The sequence below is a fragment of the Xiphophorus couchianus genome, chromosome 12 (genome assembly GCF_001444195.1).
Source record: "Xiphophorus couchianus chromosome 12, X_couchianus-1.0, whole genome shotgun sequence".
In the NCBI taxonomy this organism is placed as follows: Eukaryota; Metazoa; Chordata; class Actinopteri; order Cyprinodontiformes; family Poeciliidae; genus Xiphophorus; species Xiphophorus couchianus.
This window is the reverse complement of record NC_040239.1, coordinates 15,863,658-15,891,445: the sequence shown is the minus strand read 5'-3', so window position 1 is coordinate 15,891,445 and position 27,788 is coordinate 15,863,658. Positions and strand designations below refer to the sequence as shown.

At 38.7% G+C, this 27,788-nt stretch overlaps 1 protein-coding gene across 7 annotated transcripts in view; it reads left to right on the top strand.

The window, feature by feature from the left end:
* The window catches only part of pcsk5b (proprotein convertase subtilisin/kexin type 5b), a 98,786-nt gene that overhangs the window by 32,673 nt on the left and 38,325 nt on the right, over positions 1–27,788 (top strand). For 3 of the 7 annotated variants that reach the window (XM_028033215.1, XM_028033219.1, XM_028033218.1), the window contains exons 6-21: positions 598–686; positions 1,873–2,045; positions 3,798–4,010; positions 5,766–5,866; positions 9,456–9,559; positions 11,877–11,994; positions 15,293–15,484; positions 17,530–17,666; positions 17,984–18,106; positions 18,310–18,412; positions 18,527–18,614; positions 18,753–18,847; positions 22,630–22,823; positions 24,760–24,844; positions 27,266–27,369; positions 27,456–27,594. In XM_028033215.1, the coding sequence (XP_027889016.1) occupies positions 598–686; positions 1,873–2,045; positions 3,798–4,010; positions 5,766–5,866; positions 9,456–9,559; positions 11,877–11,994; positions 15,293–15,484; positions 17,530–17,666; positions 17,984–18,106; positions 18,310–18,412; positions 18,527–18,614; positions 18,753–18,847; positions 22,630–22,823; positions 24,760–24,844; positions 27,266–27,369; positions 27,456–27,594 (2,058 nt within the window). The other 4 variants (XM_028033217.1, XM_028033220.1, XM_028033216.1 and 1 more) reach the window with 3 other exon arrangements.

The window sequence follows — 27,788 nt, the reverse complement described above, 5'->3', positions numbered from 1 at the left end:
GTGTCTGTGTGAGTTGTGATGCAGATGTTCTCTGTAGGAGGTGTGTGTGTGTTTGTGTAGATCTGGAAAGCGGTGTTTTGGAGAAGGCAGCAGACACAAACACGCCATGTTTGTGTCATGGTCGCTGACCTGGCTCGATTGTCACTGCTGCAGTTACTCAAGGAATGTTACCCTCTCACGCACGTGTCAAACTTATTACTTTTAGGCATTGCTAAAGCTGTCTTTGTCCTCTTCTGGTCCGGTGGAAGTATACAGCTTGGGCGCTTCTCATAGAGAATATCAAAACAAGGTCTCTGGATTTCTACATTTATAAAGAAGCGATTCTGATGTATATTTTTGAAGATGTTCTGTATGTTTTCAGCCTGCATATCCCTTAATGTCAGCTCTTTGTGTTTACAACTTCTTCAACCATGTTCACGTTTTAAAGACCTGCGCTTTCCTTCATCTATTAATTTTCCTTTAAAATCTGCAGGTTTACATTATATACTTGGTACCTTCTGGTGTCTAAATTTACTTCCGTAAATCTGTACAGTTGTATCAACTGAGAGTGCTTGAAATTGTGCAATGATAAGCTGTTTATTCCTGCTCTGTCTTCAGACATGGTACACGCTGTGCAGGTGAAGTCGCTGCAGCTGCAAACAACTCTCACTGCATTGTGGGTATTGCCTACAATGCCAGAATAGGAGGTCAGTAGTTCAGTATGTTTAACTCTTGATTTAAAAAAATGTTTTTTAAAGGTTTCACTGTACTTTGTATATTCTCTAATATGTTTTATAGTTTATAAACATGTAGTGTACCCCCAAATTATATGAAATAAATTTCAAGGCATTTTAAATGTTCATTACATTTTTTATTAGTTTATTATGGTTCATAATAAATAAATTGGATTAATGTTATTTTTGGCACCTCCTTGAACCCACCAGGTTTGACAAGTCTAAATGTTTTTAGATTTTAGGTTTAATCCAGAGTTGATTTAACAAAATATATTGGGATTTTAAAGAGGGTTAAAAAAAAAAGCACTGAATCTAATAGTTGGAGCAAAACGAAAGTTACTACCGTAACTACGGTTCTATGAATCCCTACTGACCGCCAGAGGCGGTGCTTCAAGCACTGAATGATCATTCTTGCGCATGCGCAGGTCGAGTACTAATGACAACAAAGTCACCTGTGACCTGCCGGGGACCCACGTGACTCTATATAGTCACGTGGGTCCCCGGCAGGTCACAGGTGACTTTGTTGTCATTAGTGACTCTATATAGTCACGTGGGTCCCCGGCAGGTCACAGGTGACTTTGTTGTCATTAGTACTCGACCTGCGCATGCGCAAGAATGATCATTCAGTGCTTGAAGCACCGCCTCTGGCGGTCAGTAGGGATGAAATAGAACCACGATTTCAATGTTTTTTGTTTCCTTCTTCATTTGGACTGTCAGTAAATGTACAGGGTGCTCTGGTTAGAAAACCGTAGAGTTGGTGAAATTTCCAGTTTAGTTGTTAATGCCGATCAAATCATTAACTAGATTTCACATTAATTGGGGGTATGCAAATCTATTAGCAGTGTCTCATCCCAGGAATCACTCGGAACAGTAAAAATGGACAAAAAGGTAAAAAGCCAGACATGCCCTTCACAGCCTAACAGAGCCACTAAATTTTACAGGAGACTCCCCCTCAGTTTTTTTCTTGTTTTTTCTCCTCAAGGCTTTGAAGGATTGTGTTGCAGAAATGCAGTGCTTGTTAATTTCATATATTTTCCTGAGACAAAAAATGCAACACAGAAGTACTTGATAAGTTTGCTGGGTTTCAGTGACTGCCCTCTTAAATCTTTTTTTAGTGGAAAAGATGAAGTGTTTGGTTTTGTTTCTGTTTGTACGCTAGGTGTCCGAATGCTGGACGGAGATGTAACAGACATGGTGGAGGCCAGGTCTCTGAGTCTCAACCCGCAGCATATTGATATTTACAGCGCCAGCTGGGGACCCGATGACGATGGGAAGACCGTGGACGGACCGGCGTCTCTGGCCAGGCAGGCCTTTGAGAACGGCATTCGCATGGTGAGCGCATTTGGATTCACATTTTACATGCAGAAATATCCCATCATATATAAACATGTAAACCATTAACCAGCCAAAAACTGAACATTTTCCTGATCAGAGATATCTGTTGCCATTTTCTACCTACAGTCCTCCTCCTGACATTTCAGTGCAATGCTTCTTTATTAGCATATTTTCATTTGCATATTCATCGGCTGCTTTTCACACCAACAAAGTGGCGCTTATTGAGTCACAGGGCAGAGTGTCTGAGTCGAGTGGGAAGCTGCAGCAGAGGTCAATGGGGGTGAAGTGATTTAATGGCATGAACATAAGCCTGCACATTCACACTGTTTGCTTTAGTCAGCTCTCTATTAATGAAGAAGATGTTGTAGTAGCGAGGGAGAAGAGTTAATGGTGTTTATCTGAATGTAAGGTGTACTCTGTATTATTACTGGCTACAACCGTAAGTCTGGACAAAAAGAAAACATGTAAAGGTGGAGGTTGTTTGGGATTTACAGATGACAGAGGTGAGGAAGACAGCTGTCCAGCTGTGGAAGCTGGGCAGGTGGATCTGTCCCACTGTCCCCGTACAGCTGGGTTAGTGAGGATGAGTGAAAGTGGCGTGCTTGTTAGTGTGACATGGACCTGAGAGACACCCTGAAGAGACGGTTTACTCAGAGCTGAGGTGTTAGCAGTATAACTGATGCCTGTGGTGAGAGTTACATCCTGTGATGTGCTGCTATATATATGATTTAATCAGATCTTAACTTGTCTGTGCCATGTTTATATAGCACTTAATCATTCTTCTGCCTCCTCTCCTTCACTATCCTCCATCCTTTTGTGTAATACCCCCTTTCCTTTGTTAACTGCTTATAAAAGTGCTCTCCATCACTTTCACCTGCCAGCCTTTAGTCCCGACTGATCCTCCTCTAACTCACAGAGGGGCTTCATGCGCTTATCGCTGTCTGACAGAAGCCTTCTCTTGAAAAACTCCATCCTACCTTTTATTACCATGTATTAGTGTTTGTGAGTCTGTGTGTTTAGTGTGTATAAGCAACTGGTGTGAATTTCAGTGCCAGTTTGTTTGTTGGATCTTTTTTTTTTTCACCCACTCCTGGCTGATCTTGAGCGCTCCTGACAACCTCACTGTGTTAATTCAGACTATTAGTTTCCTTTTTAGTAAGTTTTGACTACATACACATATAGAATATGCTCATATATCTGGAAAAATTGGTAGAAAATAATTTTATATTTAACTGATTTCAGTATTTTTAGAGTTTGACAGGCGAGCAAATGTCTGAGTGAGGACATTTTTGAAACCTGTACATTCGTATCTATTTGATAGTGGACATTGTAGTGATCTCCGACATTTGCATATTTTACAGTGCACTTTAGACACCATAGATAAAAATGTTATACATGCACCAAATTACAGCTGTGGTTGTCATGGTTACAACTTCTAAAGACGACAGTACCGTGCCTGACAGTAAATACTCTGAGGATGATGATGAATGTGAGAGCTTTGACGAACCGGACTTTGGGACCAAATGTAGAAAATTGGAGGGCCAATGTCCTTCTGATTTCAGTGTTTATTTCGAGTAAAGTTTTACTGAATCTTACTACAGCTTGAACTGTAATCTGATAACAATTTATTGCTTATGACCGGGCTTCAACTGCACTTGTGAATTTGCTTCATTTTGTGATTTCACTCCGTTACCCGAGACATTAATCTAAAGATGAAATAAGTGGAGCAACTGCTTCTTTTTCTTTCAGGGAAGGAAGGGCCGTGGCTCTATATTTGTTTGGGCTTCAGGAAACGGTGGGCGCAGCAGAGACCACTGCTCCTGCGACGGCTACACCAACTCCATCTACACCATCTCCATTTCCAGCACGGCCGAGAGCGGACGAAAGCCCTGGTACCTGGAGGAATGCTCGTCCACCCTGACCACTACGTACAGCAGCGGCGAGAACTACGACCGAAAGATCGTGAGTATGACACTGGCTTTGTGTTTGTTGGGTATGTTTGGGATTTTTTAATTTGTGGAAACTGATCATCATAACTTCAAGATGTACATATTGAGTGTGTATCATCTGCAATCATTCCTTTCTGTTATCAAATTAAAAGAAAAAGCAGGAGAAGAGCTATTGTAGTTGTTCCCTGCAGGTGTGCTCGGCAGCCTAACGTCTGTCTACAAGCACACCACATTCCTCGTTTCTTAACTCAGCCAGCTGGCTCCAGTTGGACATAAAGCCTCTTCTTCTTAAGAAGACATTTATTTTCTTCATTGTGAATGTGGTTAAAGCACTATGACTTTGTCTGACAGCTTTCAACCACATCACTGGGATGAACTAAGATGTCTGACCATGAAGAACTGGCTTGTTCAGCATCTTCTTGCTACATTCCTCACACTGACATTACACACACACACGCGCACACAGTTTCTGTAAAGCTTTTGAAAAGTAGAAGCTTGTGTGTCTTAACTTTTGGCCAATCCACAGCAGATGGTAAGGTCCAGTTTGTGTTCAGATAATCCCTCAATATTTCCAGTCCAAACAAGCTCCATTTGATGAGAGCTCAGACTGGAAATGATCCAAGTTATTCTTGGCCAACTGAATGTCAAGCTGTTTAATGTATGCGCAATCAAAGTAAATATTACGGCTTTTTAATAACTTTTCTTACATCATATTGCTTAACACAATGTGTCTCTTGTTTCTTTCATAATAAACTGACGTGAGTTTTTGCATGAAAGCTGGAATGTGTGTCTGAGTGATTTCAGGTGTGTTTAAATCTGGCTGATACTCATCTCTTTAGTCTGTCTCTTAGGCTGCGTTTACTCAGCAGGTAAATGTGACCCAAAACAGATGTTTCTATGGCAGTCTGGGCGGCCCAATTCCAATCTTTTCATACAAAAAAAACAAAAAAAAACTTTATTCAAGTCTATTCAATAAAACTTAATTCATCACAAAGGGAAATTAAGGTGCAGAGAGCAGCAGCAGTACATACAGAAACAGACATATGACCACATAAAACAACATAAAACTTAAAACTAAATTGGAAACGCAGCCAAACGTTTTTAAGGCGTCAGAAGTCTAAACGGTCATGTCGAATTTTGTTCGACTTTTACATCATCGACGTGACATTTGCGTCATAACTCTTCACCAGAAGAAGCCAGACGGGGTAAATCCAGACATAAACAATGGCTAAAAAGTATAACAATTAAATTATGAAAGAAGTTTGTTAGTCACAGTTAAGCCACTTCTGGTCTGACTTCACGCCCAAACAGACTTTTCTACAGAAGTTGCAGTCAGTGCTCCACAAAAGGCCATTGTTATTAGCTATTATGTCTTCTTCTTAGTTTCTTTCGTGTTATGATCTTGTAACAATACTGTCGTCCCTAAATAATTTTAATAGTGATCCATAACCGGCTCCATCCACTATTACTTCCTTAAACTGTGCCCTCCTATGACATCAACGTTCTTGTATGCGGGTCTTTTGGTGGTTGTGACACAGAAGTTTTATCTCAGTTGCATCATTCGGTAATATGAACACAACAAGAAAAATTAGATTTCAGCAAAAAAATTGGAAATAAGTTAAGACCTGCTGTGTGAACGTAACCTGTTTCTCCCGTTCTACCTGTCATCACTGCCGTCTTCCTCCACAGTTCTGTCATTTATCCCCATCTTAATTGTAGTCTGTGTTAGATCCATCTTTTTGAGTCTCTCCTGCTCCCTCATCCTCAGATCACAACAGACCTGCGACACCGATGCACAGACAGTCACACCGGGACATCAGCCTCGGCTCCCATGGCAGCTGCCATCATTGCTCTGGCCCTGGAAGCAAAGTAAGATCCACTTAACCTCATCCTCTCATCCCTTTGTCCCGCCACTAACCTCTAATGCCCTGTTGTCCTCTTATCGCACCGATCTATAAAAGGAACATGTGAGACTTCACATTGTCAACAATACAAATGCACTTCATCGCTTGGAGATGCAGGAGTCTTTGTTTTATCAGTGCACTGAATGTTGAAAAAAAGTCTAAAATTCTCCTTGATTTTCTCTCAACTCTTTGACCTTTTGGCCTTTGAAAGCAGAGCAGAGTTTTCAATTGTTTGCTTATGTTTTGAAGTGAGGAACGTTCTTGCAGTACTGAACTTAATTGCTACTTTTCAGATCGTTTGTCATCATGCTCATTCAGTGGTTATCTTCAGGGGCTTTATCAGGATTAAACTGACTATTGTGAAGCGGCAGCCACGTTTAGCTGCAGTGTGTGCAAACTGTAAGAAGACTTACTCGGGATTGTTCCCGACGGCGGTAAATTATGAATACATGCACTGGGATCCAGAGGCAGGTGGATGACTCATTAGCATTTTGATTGTTTGTTGCAGAAATTTAAACGATGAGCCGCTTTGCTTTATGCCTTTGCCTTTAACTCTGATCATTACCTCAACAGTCGATTAAAAAGAAAACTTCATTCTCACAAAACAAACACTTCAGTTCATCTATATAATCTGTTCTTTGTTTTAGATTTAGTTTTCAGATTTTATTAATCAAAGCGAGACCAAAACCTAGAAAAAATATTTATTAAAAGCAAGTCATTTTTTGATCTGTTTCAGTGTTTTGCCATAATCCCTTCTTGATCCTCCATGACCTTTCTCTTTTGCTCCATGCCATCAGGTTCTTCTTTTAAATTCGTTCTGGGTATCAATATTGTAATAAATTCATGAATTGGCAACAGTGCAGCGCAGGTGCAGAGACTTTGAATTAGGCCCATCATCACATGTTGAGCAGCTCGGATAACTGAGGTCACGTCGATTAACCTGGATAATCCGATCCAAATCCTCCCAACAGAAAATATTCTCGGTTTCCAGGCAGTGCCGGGATCATAAGCCCGTTTTCTCAACAAGATTATCACACACGGTTTCTTCCCTGCTTGCTTTCTGCTTTTCTGTGGCTCCATCACAGCAACAATGCTCTTTGTTAGTCCTGTGAGGGAAACCGACTTCTTTCTGAACTGACTTTCACGCTGCTGGCTTGGTTGGGTTTTCATGCAGCCATACACATGCAGGCCAAACTCTTAAACCACCAGGCTTCAAAAATAATTTACTTTTTTTCAGATTTCTTCTATTTTTGCTTTTTTTTGGTCGTACTTTGATGTTTCAAATCAGTAAAAAAAAGTTTAATGTTTTAAAAAAAGGCAGTTTTCAAATGATAATTTATTTTAATGAGGGGAATAAGCTGTCCAACCAAAATGGCTGTGTGAAAATCCAACCTTTGAGTCAACAACTGCGACCAAGTCTTTGGGAAAACTGGACTGTTTATCGTCAACAGGATCTAAATCAAGACTAGACTTTGCTGACGAATATCCAAGAGATAAATTTGATGGTGTTGAGATCATGTTGCTGCATAATTTTTGGTTGAGAGGAGAATTCATGGTTGAAACAGTTACATCTGGTGCCTGAGGTCTTAAAGCAGAAGAGCAGGCCCAGATCATCACACTGCCACAACCATGTTTGACTATTGGTATGATTCTCTGATTCCTTCCTTTATGTAACATAAAAATGCTAAAGTGATCAGGAAACATGAAAAGGAAGGAATAATATGTCTGATAAACCTCACACTGGAAAGGGAGTCTTCAAGAAGACAGAAGATGGATGAAACCTAAACTTGGTTTTCCTCTTTTTCTCTGTGGAAAAATAAATTCACCACGGTTTTACTGGTGTCCCTTTGTAAATAGACTATAGAGAGGTGAAAGTTTGAATGTCTATTTCCTTCTCTTTTCCTTTTTTCCTCAAAATTCCTTGTTTTCCAGCTTTATTTCCATCCATAATTGCAGTTCAGAGAAGAAGAGAGAAACGTATATTAGACTTTTTTATTTGCTGCAGATTCCTGCTGTCTGTGAGCTCCTCCGTTAATTAGTTTTGGCTTGTTTATGGGAAGGCGGTCATGGCCTAGATAGCAATGCCAAAGTCACTTTTAATTAATGACCATAAAACTTTAATGGAACCATAATTACGCAGTGGCAGCTTAGCCTATTAATATTGATCCGAACATTAATTATTCTGACTTCTTTCAGGACTTATCTGCGCTTCCACCCTTTATTTATTTTGCTCTTGACATTTTATTTCCAGCCAGTTGTTCTAGATGTTGAATATTCTCATGGATTTAATAAGAGCGGGCTCCTTGAGAACACTGGTCAGAGATTGATTTATTCAGAGCGCTACTATGTTATGTGTTTTTTTTTAAGCATCAGCCTGTTTTACTTTATAGAGATTTGATCCAGGTATTTTCATAGATGTTTGTTTTCATAGGAAACGTCTACCTCTTTTTAACAAACCAGATTTTACCTTGGATTTTCCATGTATTGGATTGATTCTCAGCATTAAATTGCTAATCTTTCCCTTATGGAAGAATCCAAGGTTGATTGGTGTTTCTTTAGTTTCACAAAAAGCCCCAAATTGTCTGAATAACAAGCATATGTAAACACCTCTCTGGAAACATGTGCAGTAGCTAAATACGTGACGTTCAGACTCTGCGCAGATGTTCAGGATTTTAAATATACCTGCTCTTATGTAAGCGATTTAGCAGGAAGTCGATTGCTATTCTTCGTCTCTCTCTCTCTCGTGTTGTATCAGAGAACATTGTTAGCTTCTAAAACCCAAACTATGGAGAACAAGCATAATATTTGACAGTTTCTTCAAGCGTTTTGGATTATTGAGAAGTCTGGAGGTCTCAGATGGTGAGGCAGTGACACGAGGGAGGGAGCAGAGCATCTGGCAAACATATGAGATCGAAGGGAATCCCATGAAACTTGGTGACCCACTTCTTCCTGTTTCTTTTGCCTTTAATCTCCTGTTTGGGCATCAAAGGACTTCAGACACATGGCTGCTATCTTGTAATAGCTCTCACGTGAGATCTAAAAAAGGAAAACTAAGGGATACATCAAGAGGCAGCTCTTCATCTGTGCTCTCTGTAATTTGCTCTCTAATCTAATCTACCATACACAGTATATGACTGGTTTCTTTACCTTATGCTTTCATATTACAATCTCTTGTTCTTCTTTGTGATTTGTCTTTAAACTCTTTCATCTTGCATATTTACGTTCCTCTTTCATCTAACTATCTGCCCTCTGCACTGTTGTCTAAATTTACTCTGATAACACAGATAAGTCTGTGTATATTAATGATCATCTGCCCTTCCAAGTCCTTTGGTTGATCTTCTTTTTACTCTAATCTGTTGACATTACAATGAATTATTCATCATGTTTTTCTGGTGGATAATTAACCCTGCATAAGGTTATTTATGTATTCATATTTAATGAATGCTTCTTAAAACACATATTTTGTCTTCTAATGATCTCTTTGTACTGCATTATATGTGACATTATGTATTATACTTTATGACTAAGCAGTGTTAATGCTTTTCCTACCTTAGTACTTTTCTAACATGGAGAGATGTTCAGCACATCATCGTGAAAACCTCAAGAGCTGGACATCTTAGCGCTCCTGACTGGAAGACCAATGCCGCTGGTTATAACGGTAAACATCCTTACAAACACAGACACAAGCAAAGTAAAATCACCAAATCAAAGGTGCTGCTCGGACTGCAAAATTGTTCATAAATATCTCCAAAAATCTTTAAGAAGGCTGATTGTGCTCAAATTAAGCGAGTTCAAGAACATTCCTACCAATCCAAGATGAGATCAATGAACGAGATTACTTTAGGAGCAAAATGTCATAAAGAAAGCCAAAAACAGATAACTAATAAAAATTGCCAATGTTGGTGTTAATGAGTCGACCATCAAGAGAACGGTGAACTCAAGTGTGGGCATGGCCGAGCTGCGAAATGAAGACTTCGATCCACCAGGAAGAAACCTGCTGTCTGCAGTTTGATAAAGGTCACATTGTCTGGCCAGTGGACAGCTGGAAAAATGTGTTGATGGATAAACAATAAAATGGAACATTTTAGTTGTAAGAATGGTTTGATTAAATGTATTTACTTATATAACTTTAGATGCGCAACAAATGCAGCCTTAAGGCATTTTACAGGAAAATACAAGACAAAAATTCAACCATAAAAATTATATACATTCCAGTTTGATGCTGGTTTAATTTGGCTACAAAGGCCAATTGGGAAAAAGTCAACCTAATTAAAGGGGTGTATTATATAAATGTGACTTTTTTTGACCTTTAGATTGCGTTAAATGTTATTCCCTCTTTATAAACACATCTGGATTGTAGCCTTGATTCTTTCATGCATTTTTGAGAAATCCCTTAATCTCCTGTGGCAGCCATTCAGAGGTCCCTCCACGTTTTCTCTCTTAAAGAGACAGAAGCCCAATTTCACGACGTTGAATTGCAATGTCAAACTTCTCTTAAGTCATGTGTGATATATACAGTATTTTTTTAATAACAATTGAAGATATCATAGTTACTTGATTGTGCTATAAAAGGTACTATATGCCTGGAAAACATGTCATATTGCCCTTTTAAACCAGATGATTACATTGAGTTTGACTTTCTATCATCCTATCTCCTGCGGAAGCATGTGGTGACAGTGGACAGTTTAATAGCAGTGAGAAAGAGGTTTGCTGTAAAGAACATAAGCACTGTCCCATATGTGTGATAGGGTGTGGGGTGGTGTTATAATTTGCACCTGTTTTGATTGTGTGAGGTAACTGCACCGCAGTTTTAGATGACTTTTAATCCATGATGCTATAAAATAAGTCTTGCACTAAAAACAATACCTAAAAGAAGATTGAGATTAGCAGAAAAATAAACCTGTGGGTTAGATTTAAAGATGCACTGAAAGGATGTAAAATAATGTTAATAAGTACATGCTATGAAACCTTTGGACATCTCAGAAAGGAAGATGTTTTCATCTTTCCCAGAACTGATTATCTGTAGCAAGATAAAATCAGCAGCAGTTTGCAACACCACATAAATGAAAAGATTCACAATCTTTTACTAGACAGTCATTTATTATCTCCCATCTTTTATCATGGATTTTATTGTCATTTTCTTTAATCACCTCATCAGTTTGGATACATAACTTATTTTTACCACAGATTTTCTTTAGTGAGATAAAAGGCCTTGAGCAATTTCTCCAAAGGTTCAGTTCTTGCTTGCTAAGTGGTGTGCCGCCAGCTGCCATCTGTCAGGGTCCATGTGGTGGGTGCTGTTTTGTAACTTTCAGTGCATGATTAACGCATACCTGAATGTGTGTGTGGGTGTGTGTGTGTGTGAGAATGAGAGAGAGAGGGAGCGTATGAAAGTGTGTGTTGGAGAGAAACCAGGAGAGTGGGAACTAAGGGTCAGCCAGGCAGCAGACTTGCTGCCTGGAGACTTTCCAAGTGACAGAAGGGGGGGTAGATGTATGAAAGAATTTCACACTGCATTATATGTAGCAATCAGTTGGGCAGTAGTTTGATTTTTTTTTTTTTTTTAAATATTAGTAATATTCTATGACTCATCTAATATTTAAATCGGAAAATCTGCAGGGAATCGGTTTAAGCAAAAACTTTCCATGTACATTTGTGTTATGTAATATACTGGAATAAAAAATAGCTGCACAACATATGGAATCACAGTCATCATCACTTTATTAATGTACAGCATTTGGCTGGCAATATGCATTAATACATTAATGCACTGCATGCAAATAGCGTATTTGACCAGATATATGGATTTTACTGAAACCAATACTGAAAAATACTAACGCTCAAAGAAAATGGAATGTGGGGGTAAAGAGAAAAGAAAAGAGAATGATTTCATTCTTGCAGTCACATGTTTTCCTTATGTTGTATGTTTGTCTGCATACAGATTAAAACCACTAAAACATTCCTTGTTTCTGCAGTCAGCCACCTGTACGGCTTTGGCCTTATGGATGCTGAGGCGATGGTGAAGGAGGCGGAGCAATGGAAGCACGTCCCCGCCCAACAAGTCTGCGTGGAGACCGCCGACAGACAAATCAGGTGCAGCATAATCACAATCAGATGGTGCACAGGCTATTAAATAAGCCAATAAACAGTGAGGAGAAAAGAGCATTAGTGAAGACTAACATTTTGACCGGCAGGTTTTCATAGTTTGTAAGCTGTTTACAATTTTCACTAGAAGTCACTGGATTATTTTAATGTTGGTTTTAATAGCTTTTCTTCGTTAATAAATTAAATCATCATTTTACAACAACTTTTTGTATTTACTCATTTAATTTGGACTTAAAAGGCCAGATGAGCTGCAGGTTTAGTGTACTTTTATCAAATGTTCCACATTTGTGTGTGTTGCAACTTTTATCCATCAGTGGATCAATTATTCAGGATGCACAATATGTTGGCATTGCTATCGTTATCGACTGATTATTTTCATAATAATAATTACTAACGTTTATTTAGTGTGTGTGTTTTAGGAGGGAAGGGGATTGGCCTTGTGATAGTGATGTCAGCAGTACGGTAGATTTTTCATGATGTTGAAAGGGTAGGGAAAATGTAAGTAATGTTGGTAGATATTGGTTATCAGCTACATCAGCATCAGTATCTGCCCAGATTTTAATATCTGTGCATCCCTATCAAGTATGGTTGCTGTGTAAATGGGAACTGGTTTGTGCCTCGCTCAGGAACCTCTTTCTCTGTCTGCTCCATTCTTTCTCTCTCAGCTGTAAAGTCTTTTCTCATTTTTTCTGTCTCCAGTGTTTTGCACCGGCATGTGTTTTAGAGTACGGTTGTGCAAGCTGTACCTTGATAGGGGCCAAGCATTAGTTCTGGCAGGGTGGTTCTCACATAAGACCTTTACTATGCACACACACTCTTACTCAGAGAGAGCCAGGACTTCACAGCTTGTTATTCTTGATGCAGCTGGAAGCCTGAGCGCTGTGCTGTATTAGGCTGGCTGAACTCAGGGCCCTGGACTGGTTTGCTTTCAGCTGAAGCCTCCACGGACAGAAAATGCAGCGTTATCTGTGTCATTTTGTCTGTCCTGCTTCACTGCACAAGTCTCTTCATATAGGCCCTATGTAAAGTCGGACTCACGTCAAATCCAGTGATCTTCAAGCCTTTTACAGTCTTGTAATATATGTGGGCTAAAGCGTGAAATGAATAAAGCAACCCTGTCATTTAAGCTTTCTTGTTCCTTCTGTTTTGTGAATTGACACTTGGAGGTTCTTTAATTGTTGTTGGAGAAAACTGGATCTCTATCCAGCAAGAGGTACGCAATTAGAAAATAAAAACCTAATTTATCTGTGACGTAGAACTAAAACGAAGGAAAAACCTCTTATGATTCTGTCTCAATGAAAAACTGAAACATTTCATATGAATCCAAAAGTTTGGAAATCTGTTAATTCATGTCTAATATCAACTATATTTTGTACATCGGTATTTTTATTTTGAAAGTAGAGTGTCTATGTGACTTGTAGTCGTGGTTCTAGCAGAAATGTTGACAGTCAGGGCAGACATCAGCTCAATGCCGTGTTCCTTCACACCATCTGACCGGACCTTCCCCTCTTCTTTAGTGTTGCTGCTCTGCAGCTGATCCTCTGCACTCTGCTTGGAGTATGCGCCAGAAAAACAAAACAAAACAAAAAGACATCATTTTTGTGCAATCAAGCTGGTAGTAATCAGCTGTGTATCTGCTGTGCTCTGTCCCATGCGTACGACTCAGTTATCTGAGCTGTGTCATGGAGAGGCCAGAGCTGTTCTATCGGCTCCATACTCCCCAGACAGGCGTCCAAAGCGACTGCTGCTCATTCAGAGTAGTCTGTTCCAGATAATGTTTGCTGTTTTTCTGTGTTTTTCTGTTTAAATTGTTATTGACTCCTTCAGTAGGACAGGTCAGGCTTGTAGTGGCTAGAGCTAAAGTGGAAAAAAGTTATATCAGTTTTTTATGTTTTGCTTAAATTTTCATTTTAAATTGATAAATCACTTATTCAAAACTGATTTCATAACTTTTGCTCCTTTAAGCAGCTTTTTAACATCCACTATAAGTTTAAACTGGATTTTTCAATTAACAAGCAAATCAATATTAGTATTGATAATTGATGTCAGTGAGTTTTTAATATGTTTAATATCAGTTATTCTTTGAACATGTTGGCATGTCGTGCCTCTTTTTCCAAGTAATCAGAGACCAACTGCATATTACCTCAGAGGGATTATTGGTTAGAAGATAAATATCCATGCTGGATCGGTTTGTCGGTAAACATGTCATCACTGTGATTGTTATGCGAGACGAGAAGGAATTTGATTAAATCATCTCTAAGACAAGATGGGAGGACACACGTCAGTGACAACACAAATCATGGTAATTTGTTTCACTCTGATGAACCTCCTGATATTTTATCGATCTGGTGCTTCGAATTCTTACACAGTTGTGGCATAAAAATACCCTGAGCTGGCAGGATGATATGCGTTGTTTTTTTTACTGGCTCTCTCCGTGGTTTTGGTGTTGTGTCGCTGTGGTGTTAGATCATACTGCAAATGTTAATCAAGTGGCCATTAAATGTTTGTGTTGGCTGTTCTGAGGTGGTTGTGCCGCTGAGCAGTGGATCGCAGATACAGCAAATATTTCTCTTTATCTTATCACATACAGCTTTTTAGCAGGATGGACATTTAGAAATGGGAAACTTTGGGCACTGTTCAGTTTAAATGAAGTGTTATTGATTGCTGCAATGACAGCAAAACTAAAAATGGACTAAAAATTGTTGATGGTTGTAATCGTAGGTCCTCAGGTAGATCTAGGTGGAAGAATGGAAACTTGTCATGAAAATTTATGGTTACTAAGAGAATTTCATGCTGAAAAAAGGGTAATATTTTGAAACAAAAGACTAGCAATAGGCTCATGAATTTGAGAGTGGAAAAATTTACTGGCCGTACGAAAGCCTCACTCTACAATGGAAATGAAGAGGAGGACTTTGATGTGGAGGAAGTGACCATCTAGGATGCTGATGAATCCCAAGAAGAAGTCAATTTATAGAAAATAAAGAAACTAAGCTTGAGAAGTGTGAAGGGAAGATGCTTTTTTGATTTAAATGATTATAATGAGGGATTAGGGTAGATTTTTGTCATTCTTAAAAACCAATTAGTGAAAAGGTATTTACTTAAGGAAGTCCTGGATTTGCAGCAATCCATCCAACTAAACAAGCATTTGACATAGAACCCAAAAAGTTCCTCATTGTTTGTGTTCACTGATCCAGTTTTCCCTTCAGTCGTTGAATTTAAAGCATCATTTATACTCATGTGGATGTGTTGGTAATGTTGACCTACTAATTCCCTCCTTCCTGTCCAGCAGAACCATCCGTCCGGAGCACTTGGTGCGCTCCGTGTACAAGGCGACTGGATGTTCGGACAATCCCAACCTCAAAGTGATCTACCTGGAGCATGTAGTTGTACGCATAACAATCACGCACCCTCGTCGTGGGGATCTGTCGATCAACCTGACCTCTCCGTCGGGGACCAAGTCGCAGCTGCTCGCCAACAGGTACAGAACAGAAAAAGGTACAGAACAGCTGACCGTGGACGGTCAGCTGTGTTCATTTTTAAAGATGTTGTCAAACCTGGTTGTATTGTTGAGGCCAGCTGTCATTATTGATGACAGAATTTGTAACATCTCCTAGATGAATTGGGCATTTGGGCATCTTGTGAAATAGAAAAGAAACTCGCTTATTTCAGCTGCAATTTTTCAAAAATGTAAATGCTTGTTGAGGACTCGATACTTTAATGTGGATGTTTGACAATGAAACAGATTCAGGTTTTGTAGGCCATCTTCCTCACATTCAGCATTTCTGCTCTGCCTACACGTTTTTTTCTGATTTCCCCTCCACGTCACAGAGCTACTTGTTTTTAAACATTGTTGCAGATAATTTGCCAGCATGTTGAGGGTTGTTTTCCATTTAGAAGACACATTTATGCACACGCTTTAACTTCCTGGCTTGCATCTAGAGATGCTGCTTCAGTATTTCCACATAAACGTCTTTCCTCAAGATGCCATCTATTTTGTGAAGTGCACCAGTCCCTCCCACAGCGCATCACCCAAACAATATGATGCTGCTACCCTCATACTTCTCATTCTGGATGGGGTTGCCTTCCCTCTTATTCATAAGGCAAAACATTAAAATTTGCTTTAATCAGAAAATAAGGACAACATAAAAATCCAGACTACAGTTTGCATATTTCAGCAGATGTTGATAAAGAACTTGTTTTACTGTAGCGCCATCTTCCATCTTCATCCAGCGTCTTCACAAGGCCTTTTGCTTTTGTTTTAGGGTTGAACCAAGCATTTCAGCCCAAAACACATTCCTATCTGGGACATTGAACCTGTCTGCTTACTGTGTGGTTTAATGGCACAGACATTTCCATGCTGTTTGTACTTGAATATGATAATTTGCACGGATGAATGTGGAACATTCAGGCATTTGAAAATTGAAGCCAAGGATGAATCACATCTTTTGAGGTCATTTTCTGATGTCTTAACTGGTTTATTTAGATGTTTTTCATAATGTCCCAGGAGGAGGTGGTGCGTTTTAGGCCTGCTTTTAAAAATATATCAATGGGTTTGCCTCCAGTTAACTCAAATGTTGTCAATTAACCTATAAGAAGCTCACAAAGGCACTAGCACTTTTTAATTGGCACAATAACCTTAGTGTACGTAAACCTCTGATTTTTCAAAAAGGTAAAAAGAAAATATCTAGACAAATGAAAAAATTATTTATTCTTCTGGCATTTATGGAAATATCAATTATTTGCCCAAACAAATAATTTTTCTACAAAAGATAAATTAAGCCTAATTTAAGGTTAAAGCGTGCGGGGAAAATATAAAAATTTTATATCAACTAAGGTTGAATTTTTTTCTTCCTCTGTAAGTCATTATGTTTTTCACCAGCTTCACTTATCTGTCCGCGTCCCCGCCCTCCATGCTGTGGCCGCGCGCCCGGCCAGATGAGGCTGTTCTTTTACAGCTGCAGATGTTGCTAATTAAGAATGGACAACTGGGCCAACAGTTTGTATGCATGGAGAGAAGTTTACACAGAATACTTTCTGTTTGAAGACTCTGGGTCATCTCTACGTTTTCTGCTTCACATTTTAATTGCTGCACGTTGGCTTCTTCTGGATTTACCTGTGACCTTTCATTGGGTTTCAAACATTAATTTGGATTTATGAGGCATTCAGGTCTACGCTGTTCCTGTAGAGAGCGCATTGTTTCGTTGTTGGGCTTTACTGCTGCAGCTTGTGTTCAGCTTTCATTGCATTTAACTTTAATTACTGTAAACACCTTAGTTTTAGCTGAATGATTACGCCTTCTGATTGCTACTAAATTCTTCCAGACAGAATCTGGAATGCCATAAGCCACAGCCCTGTTTGTGTTTATTAGAAGCTAATTCCATTTTGCTGAGTGTGAATTGTCCTGATTGCTCTGCTATTTGGAGCACTTAAGTTCATTACTAATCAGACTTGGATCTGTGGGGTGTGTGTATCCTGGCGTGCGTGTGCGTGCGTGTGTGTGGGGTGTATATTTTTAATGCACAGGTTGTTTGATCACTCCATGGAGGGCTTTAAGAATTGGGAATTCATGACCACCCACTGCTGGGGAGAGAAGGCAGCAGGCGACTGGATCCTGGAGATCTACGACTCGCCCTCTCAACTCCGCAGCCAGAAAGTGCCTGGTAAAAACTGCACTGCTGTTAACTGGTATCAGAAATTTGGTTCAGCAGGATTTTAACTACATTTTTGTAAGGAATGTGAGCATCTGTAGCAAACATTTGACCTGGATGCAAACTTAATCAAATTTTCGGAGCACTACATGAAAATTTTGTGAAAATTTCCCGTCCCATTGTTTATTTAAATCTGGAACACTTTTGAAAGATGTGAACATTTGACTTGCAGGACACAGAACTCAATAAGGGAAACATGTAGTAATCCTGTTCAGTCGAAGGTAATTCCTGCCTGGGGTTGATCTTCACCAGGAGTCTGTGTTACACAGGGAAGCTGAAGGAGTGGTCTCTGGTGTTGTATGGCACCTCTGTCCACCCGTACTCCACTCAGCAAAAGGATCGCTTCACAGACTCATTGCAGCCTGAGGAGGAGTTCACTGAGGAGTACAACGGTGAATCATACAAAACACACTGCAGCATCACCATAAATAAAAAAAAAAAAATCAGGTTTAATAGTTTTTTTAATATACCACAACATGGGAGTTTGCGTGGCTTAATGGACTGAACTGGCTTATTTTTGATAGAAAGTTATCATTAGTCAGTCCAGATGTTGTTTTGGGGGTTTCACTGAGGGGCTTCTTCTGTCTGTTTCCAGGTCCCTGTGATGCTGAATGCAACGAGAATGGCTGTGAGGGTCCCGGACCGCACCACTGCATCAACTGCCTCCACTACTTCCTCAAGTTCAAGAACAACACCAGGTCTGTCTGATTTAGAACATTACAGAAAGGTTCTTTCTTTCTTTGCTTTGCAAAATATTTTAAAAATAATGATGTATTGATATTAATCTACTCGATCTACAAATTGTTTTCAAGGGAAGGAATAGTGGAAAGATTCAAAGAGAACATGGATCCAAAGCTAATTTCACCTCGTTGTAAAAGAGAGAAAAGAGATGTTTGGAAAGTATTGAACGATTAAGCATATTTATTAACATGACAACCAAAATAAACTAGAAATTTGTTCTCACTTTGAACAAATTGTCGCACATTTGCCCTCATTTATTAACCCAAGAATATTTTGTCATTTATGTTTGTGGTTCAGCCACAGATCTGGAGAGACTGTGATCCGAAACGCTTCAATGTGGGTTTAAATATAAATCTTGGCAGGACTTTGCCATCCTACTGTGGTACTTACAAGTACGCCAAGTTCAAAAAGTGTTTCTTCTTGATTTATGTTTTAAATCATTTTCTTTATTCTCAATTTGCCACTTCACACCTAGACTTTATCTGTTCTGCACAGATATACACATGTTCAAACATATTTTCAATTTCAAACCGTATTTGTATCTTTATATCAGGTTTTTAAACTGGATGTTGGCTTTGATCCCACATACACCATGACTTTTGTTTAAAAATATATTTTTTACTACAGAATGAAAGCATCAAAGTGTTCTTTATGAAATCATCTTTAATTTAAGACATCTAAGCATGTTAGATTTTTTTTTTAAATTGGTTGATCTGACAAGTCAGTGCAGATGACAGAAAAAAGCAGGAAAACAGCCCTTTGAAGCAAACTGAGCAAACTTCAGACTCTGGTCATGCAATGATCTGTGGAACATATCAATAATAAAAGCTTTAAGTTATACAAGAATTTTCAAGGTAAATGTTTTGCACCCAAACTTCCTGAATGCTATAAAATGGTGAGAAAAATATCTGAACATTTGGTCGTAGAAAAATCTGGAATTTTGAAATAGAACAACTGTGAAAACCCTCAACTACAGATAACAAATTGTTAAACAATGAAGAATACAGTAATAAATAAATAAAAATATATATTTTAAAAGATTTTTAATTTATGAAGATTGATTACAGATGATTCTGTAATCAATTTAAAACCCGTTCAGATCTTTCTGGCCTCTTGACCATAGCAGATGTAAAATAATCATTTCTTTACACATTTCAAAATCCAGTTTCCCCCTGTACGGTCATGCTTGCTTTATTTTTCAGAAATTCCCTGTTAACTCATTTTCACCTTACAGACAAACTTTGTTGCATTTTATAGAGATTATATGTGGTAGATCTGAATACAACGAAGTCCTTAATTAGGTCCTGAGTACAGGATTTTTCCTAAATATAAATATGACAAGTTTGTAGTTGTAACATGAACAAAGCAAAGCGTTGAGACTTGTAAAAGGCACTGTATCTGTACCTAGCAGAAGAGTTATTTTTTAAAATTATTTTCATAAAACATCCTTAATGCACACATCACATATGTTATAGTTCATTTATATGTAGAATTGAATCCAATAGTTGTGTAACTTTAAGGCCTAATACATTTTTTTCTCCAAACATGTTGTAACTGGTTTCTATTTGTCTTTCTACTGTTCTAGTTATAGTTTTCTCAGGAAATGTTGATCCAGCTTTAAATTTTGCCTCCAACATTACTGACAAGTTGTGACTTTATCTGCATTGTCTCATCATAAATAACTTGTCCTCTGTGTGAAATAAGGACTCCTGTCTGTTTCCACAGTTTGACACTTTAATTGTCGTTACTGTGACACGGTGGCTGTAGAGACGTTTATTCCTGTCGCACTGTGTTCGTTTGTCATTTCTTGCTCTAAATTATAAATCATAAACATGATTTGTGAGTGTGGGCTGTAAATATGCAGATGTGATTTTCTTGTGTTACTCGAATCCCATTAGGATCAAAGTGTGTGGTAGCTGCCTTTGTGTTGGCGCTCCTCTGTGCAGATAAAAGGCAAAGCAATGCAGGTGAATGAGAACGTGAAAGCTTAGCTGAAGCTTAACATCGGCCCACTTTAGAGATGTGCTGGCCTTTTCTGCTCGCACAGGGAGGAATTGATGAATGGAGATTGGAGGGGAGTGATGGCAGGAAGGGGCAGGATGTTCAGATAATTACAACAACACACACCTTAGATGGTCTCTGTTTATTGAAAGGTGCTGGGCTCTTTGATTAGAAGTTTTCCTTTTTTTGTTTTAAAACGTCTGACAATTTCAAAGAAAAGCATGAATCATCTCATGTTCCTCTTTTCTAGTTCACAATCCCACTAAATATCTTTATTTGGATGTGTATGTGAACTCAAATTCATGGACTTCTATTGTCCAATGGGACTTTTTTTGGTTTCTATCGGAAAGAAAAACGTGATGCATGAATATTTCAATCTTTAAGAGGTTTGCGTGATTGTCTGACATTGATGTTTCATTAAAGTGATGTAATCTCTAAATCTTAGAAAGTGAATCTGATTGACTTTGATTAAAAATTATAAATCATAGTTGGATTAGGATAACATGCGCTACAAGTCATCTGTCAGCTTCAGCTTGACGAGAAAGCGGACTCTAACAGTTCGGCACGATTGCAGCCAGTGTGTGCTTTCACACATAGATTCAGTGTCTGACATGTTCCATATGTGCTTTCTGGCAGAGCTTTCTGCAGAGTGTGACTAAGGCTTGAACTGTGTGTGTGTTCTGTGCTGCTGAGGACTTCAGAGGTCTCTCCACCTAAGGAGAGGAGCCTCTGGGTGACGGGGCGTGCTGAAGTAATCCGGCAGATGTTCACCTGCACGCACGCAAACTGGCCCATTATACCTCCACATCTGTCTGCCCAAACTCAGTGAAATATGATTATTTCTGGTTCAGTTTAACACATTTAGAGCTCGTGTTTGCCACATTATCTGTAGGATGTGGCCGAACAATGTGATCCTGTTAATATACCATTAACATTGATAGTGTTCATTATACATTTATGAGCTTTAACTCCTGTTTTAAATTTTAATGGAATCTAAACCAGAATATTTTATTACATGCAATTAAAACCAGATGTTTACATTCACTTTAGAATAAAACACAATCTTTTTTACAGTCTGACAATGACTTCTTAGTTTGACTGTTACTATTATCAAGTTGGGTTTTTTTTTTTATTTGCCAAATGTGTGAATAAGAGATTCTTTTGGAGTGGGATCATTTTTTTCCCCTCTCTTCAAAGTCAGACTTTTACATACACCAAGATTACTGTGCCTTAAAACAATGTGGAAAACATCAGATGATAGTAATGTTATGGCTTTTTTACATGTGAGATATTTTAATTCAGAACACTTGAGTTAATTGGACGAACACCTGTGAATGTAGTTTAGGGCAGCACCTCAAACAAACTACTCCTTTGTGTGACTGTATGGAAAAATCAAAGGAAAATGAGATTCCAGATGACTGAATGTTCCTCATTTATCTACTTTAATCAATTATTTGCAAGTATTAAAGTGCTGTACATGAGTGAGTACATCAGGAGGCAGACTTCTTGTTGCAGTGTGTGTATTAGCCTTTGACCATAAAAGGTCGCTCGGAAAAGCAGCAGCTGCTACAAATACAACATAAAACGTCCAGATTAATTGCATTTGAGGACCAAGACTTTAATTTTTTGAGACACGTTTTATATTTGACAGTAATGACTGTTTACATTTGGATGAAGAAATATTGAACTTGCAAACCCTTAGAACATCATCCCAAGTGTGAAGCACAGTGGTGGCACTATCATGCTGTGTGAGTGTTTTGCTGCAGGAGGCACTGATGCACTAAACAAAATACGTAGCATAATGATGAAACAATAACATGTTAATATATTAAAGCAACACATCGTTAAAGTTTGGCCAAAAATGGATCTTTAAAACGGACATTGACTCTAAACAAGCCATTAAAGGAAAATGTCTTGAGGACAAGAATGTAACGTTTTGGAATCGCAAAGCCCAGGTCTCAGCCACATAGAAAATTTGCTTTGAATTTTGAAAATGGGGATAATTTTGGTAATCCTAGCTGAACTAAATTAGCCTGATTTAATGTCAGGCAGGGAGGGGAGAAAACATTTTATTTAACTCTTTATGCGTATAAATATTTCTGAGTTCATCTTTGTGAAGTTCTTCAACCTCTTTCTCACCTGGTTTCCCTCCTCTGCTCCCGTCTCGCCCCAGGATGTGTGTCTCTGAGTGCCCCAGTGGATTTTTCCGTGACGACAGGAAGCGCTGCAAGAAATGCTCCTCCATGTGCGAGACGTGTGTCGGCAGTCGGAGCGACCAGTGCATCTCGTGCAGGACGGGTTACCACCTCATCGAGGGCTCCAACACGTGCGCTGCCAACTGTGCTGATGGCTTCTACCTTGATAGTGGTGCGCCTTTTTCTTCCTGGCTTAGCTAATGAGCAGATGGAGCGCCACATGTGGCAGAACAGTGGCGCTGCAGTTCTCTGAATAATATGATGCGTTTCCCTTCTCTCTCTGCTCTTCTTTCTGTTGAGCTGCTGTTAAATAAAGATCGCTAGTTCCATAAAAAGCTTTAAGAAACGAGTAGATGTGTTGGCAGTGAAGTGTTTGTTTCCAAACATATTGTTGAGGGCAGATTGGACCAATCTTGTTAATTGTCCAGCCAGAATCCTTTTCTCTCTATTGATTGTTTGTAAGCTCATGGCCCCTGAGATAAAAGCACGGTGCAAGGTATTGCACTGTGAAAACGGTTTTCCAGAGATGGCGAAGCAAAGTAGACTTTTAGAAACATCTGTCTACCACCTGCCTTACAAAAAAAAAGAGTACTCTGCAAAACTGTTTTTCTACTCCTGGACTCACAGTGATGCCGTTTTACCCTTGATGTAATGTCTAGCCGTGTGTTTATTTTCCTGCACTTGCTGAATCCAATTAGGAAAAAAAAAGAAAAAGCATGTGGTAGTAAAGATGTTTTACTATAAAATAACTAAACTAAAATGAAACAGACCTACAGGATTGCCTTGAGATTTTGATCAGGGTCTTTTCTGTGCATTGAGCCATTCCAAATCTATTCATTTACATTATAACATAAACACTGAAAGGATCTACTGATTGATTTGCCTTATGTTTGAGACATATGCCAGTCTTGAAAGCAGATCAAGTACAAAAGACTAAAGCTTTGTAAATGACCTTTTTTTGGTGTAAATCTTCTAATTATGAGTGTGTGTTTGCAGCCAGGTTAGTGTAAACCCTGGCTGCAGATCTGAAATGATCTGATCCAAATCCCATCGTTATTCCACCAGGCCAAGTTGAAGTGGATGCTGTTTCCTTTGAATCGGTGCCACAATTTAATGTTTGGTTTTCAAATGAGCAAACTAGTTTCCTTTTTTATCACTCTGGCAGCAAAAGGAGGTGAATTCCTCCTCCATCCATCACATCGACAGATTCATTATTTAATGTTTTTCCTTCTAAAGAACTCTAAGTGACGATAAAGTTAGATAAGCAAAGGAAATGCGTCTGTTCCTTTATTGTATTATAAACTTAATTACAAACAGGGTTTCTACACAGTTCCAAGTTTGATTCTAGTCATTTGGAGATCTGGCTGAAAACAGAAAATGGACTTAAAAAAAAAGTATTTCAAGCTTATCCCATTTTCTAAAAGTTGTGTATATCCATGCATTCACAAATTCTTCCATCTATTCACCCGTTGTTCATCAATCATTCGATGTATTTGCCATCCATCCAACCGTTTATCCATCGGTGTGTCCATCCAGCCATGCATCCTTTCGTCCATCCAGTCATCCATCAATCCGTTTGTTTTTCTTTGGCTCCTCCTGACTCGCTGATGTTTTTGCAAGTTCCATATTTAAAATACTGACGTTAAATTTATATACATATTGTTTTTGGCATTCTGAAAGGAAAATATGTAGGAGCCAGAGACTTTCCTGTTTCTCAATTTATTTTTTCTTTGAGTACTTGAGTACATGAGTACATGAGTACTTCTTATTTTTTCTTTCTTTTTCTCTCTTCTTTGGCAGCTGAGGATTGTGTGAAAGTGTGGCGTAGCCTTTATTCTCTTTTGGTACTTGCAGAAGTGTTTCCTACATTTTCCAAAAACTGTGAAAAAATATGTTTTGTTCACTAGACATGTCAGTTTTCAAGTTTTGATATTTATGTTATTCTTGAGTCTTTAACATGTTAATATTTTCTAGCAATCTTTTCTAGCACCTGTCATAAATCCTCTTGTTTTGATGACTTTTCAACCTACACATCTCACCAAATGTATGCAGGAACACTGTTTCCAGGTCAGCCCCTAATTATGATGCGGACACTGTGTGTCCTACAGATTCCAACATTTGCAGAAGATGTCAGGAGAACTGTAAGAGATGTTCAGCCTCCAATATCTGCACTGAGTGTAAACCTGGGATGAGGTAAGCAAAGAAAACATGAGACTGACAATAAATTATATTACATTAGCTTATATTTTAACCTTTTGTAAATACATGAGACAGGGTGGTTTTACACTTCCACATTTATTTTAATTCTTTTATAAAGATAATATGATGAGTACTTCTTACAGAACCGCTGCACATCATATGTCAAAACTGTTGCTCTTTACATTAGACAAACATTTGAATATTTCTCTTCACCTTCATTTATTGCAATGCTGGTTTTGGTTTTTGCCTACCTCACAACATTGTAACCATTTAAATACACACAGAATAGCTTTTAGATCACTTTGTTTTATGAATTGTAATGTGAATTTTTTCTCACCTTTACATATTCACTTCTGGTTTTTTGCCCTCTGGCACACTGAAATGGCTGCAAATATATTTGCAAGAAGGAGAAAAATGTATAGTAAATTTTCCAAAATACTCAAAGTATTCCAAGTGGGAAAGTATCCATAGGAATTTTGGAAATTTATCGGAATCTTCTGAAAATTGGTAATTTGCTATGTGGCCTAAACACCTCTGCAGAAAGCAATATGCTGTTTACTTGCTGTTGAGATATAGAATAGGAATAACCAAATGTAACCTCATAAAATCTGGTTGTTTTTTGTCAAAATGCTAAAATATACAGTACAGACCAAAAGTTTGGACACACCTTTTAATTCAATGAGTTTCCTTTATTTTCATGACTATTGACATTGTAGATTCACACTGAAGGCATCAAAACTATGAATAACACATGTGGAAATATGCACTAAACAAAAAAATGTAAAACAACTGAAAATACCCCTTATATTCTAGTTTCTTCAAAGTAGCAACCTTTTGCTGTGATTACTGCTTTTCACACACTCTGCATTTTCTTGATGAGCTTCAAGAGGTAGTCACCTGAAATGGTTTTCACTTCATAGGTGTTGCCCTGTCAGGTTAATAAGTGGGATTTCTTGCCTTATAAATAGTCATGAAAATAAAGAAAACCCATTGAATTAGAAGGTGTGTCCAAACTTTTGGTCTGTACTGTATTCCCACCAACTGCATCTAAAATCCACTTGAAGAACTATATTTTATAGTCCCCATTTTTTGCTACTTATTTTAATTTATTCCTCTGAGTAATCCATGGAAAGTTTGCAAACTTTAAATTTGCTCAAATTTTGCAACCGAAGCTGTAAAATCCGAGAGCTTAGGCACAGTGTTAGGGTGTCTCGACCCAGATACTGAACAGAGTAATTTATCCATCCATCCATCCATCCATCCATCCATCCATCCATCTTCTTCCGCTTATCCGGGGTCGGGTTGCGGGGGTAGCAGCTTCAGAAGGGAGGCCCAGACTTCCCTCTCCCCGGCCACTTCTTTTCTTTTCGTTTAGCATTAGCATATTAATAATCATTAGTTTGAACTGTATCAGATCAGACAGCTCTGCTCATTTAACTAAGTCAAACCCTTACTGTCTCATTCAGCTATGTGGTCATATTTGTACTCAAGCAATACGGAGCAGTTTAAACTCGATGGGACTCAGGTGTCGAGGAAAAAAATAAAAGTATTGATTAGAAATGTTGAGTCTTCAATACAACAAGTTTTTGCAACAGAGATAGCAAAAGAGATTTTGCCTATTTCAGGTTAATTTTCTACAGTAAGCTTTTGTTTGGTTTTGCAACATGAAATAATCAATCTTGTTTCCCTGAAGATCTTTTTTTTAAATTTTGTATTTTTTAAATTAATGTACGTTTTTGATGAGCTGTTCTGGGTTAAATGTTTCTCTTTAAAGACACTTTAATTTAACCTCAAGTGTTTTCTAAATTTTCCATTTCATTTTGTTTGGCCCCTTCCAGAGAGGATATCATGATTTAAAGTGGTGACATTCCTCCGAGGTCATGAGGGAAACTCCTCAGAAGCGTTTAAAACACATTGCAGTCTGGAAGTCTCAAACTCAACTTTTAAGTGTTCAGTGTAGCCAGAGGTGGAGGTGGAGACACTCGGAGGCCGTAATTTCCCCGGAACGGCTTTGAGATCACAGTAAAAAAAATAAAAGGACCTTGTACACACACATGCACACGCTCAGCTTCCCCTCCTCCATTTAGTCTTGTTAAGAGCCAGGGAGGAAGAGGGGACCAGATTGTTTCTGGGAAACTTTTGCTAACGCTTTCCAGCTGTTTTTCAGCTCAGTGCAAAAGACGCACCAACCTGTCCTCACTGTGACTTCACAAAAAGGGACTTTATAACCTCCAAACCTGCTTCCTAGCTGACCTCTATCCATACATCTGGCTCAAAGGCCAAAACCACTTGTAGCGTGTCAAAACAGGCTGATTTATGTTGGTCCAGAACATGCAGCAAATATTCTGCTGCTCTTCTGTGCGCCACCCAGGAGGATGATGGAGTTATAAACTAATTTTTTATTTATTCTTCCAGTCTCCAAGGACATAAATGCCAGATGACCTGTAACCCTGGAACCTATTTCAACGGCCACAGAAGGACATGCGAGCTTTGTCATCGTGCCTGTGCCACCTGTGCAGGTAGAAAGTCCAAGATTTAAAAAAATAAAAAAAACAGAGCTACCTCAGCAACATATTTTGCTTAAAAAAAATGATGTGTCTTTTAGGTACAGGTATAGAAGCGTGTACCAAGTGTGCAGATGACTACTTACTGGAGGACTGGCGATGCGTGTTAACATGCAGCCCTGGCTACTACCTGTCAGAGCAGACCTCAGACAACGGCCAGGTGCAGCGGTTCTGTAAGAAGTGAGTCTGCTCAGCAAGCATCTCTACATAATACGGACAAAAGGCCAAAATAAGATCAGGAAGAAACTCTGTGAACGTGAAGTCAAAGTATTTCTAAAACCTCAGAGTCACACATGTCGAAGGAAACTGAGCATGCAGAAAGAAAAAAAAATACTGAATGTGCAGAGTTAAAAACTGAATATTGCATCACCCAA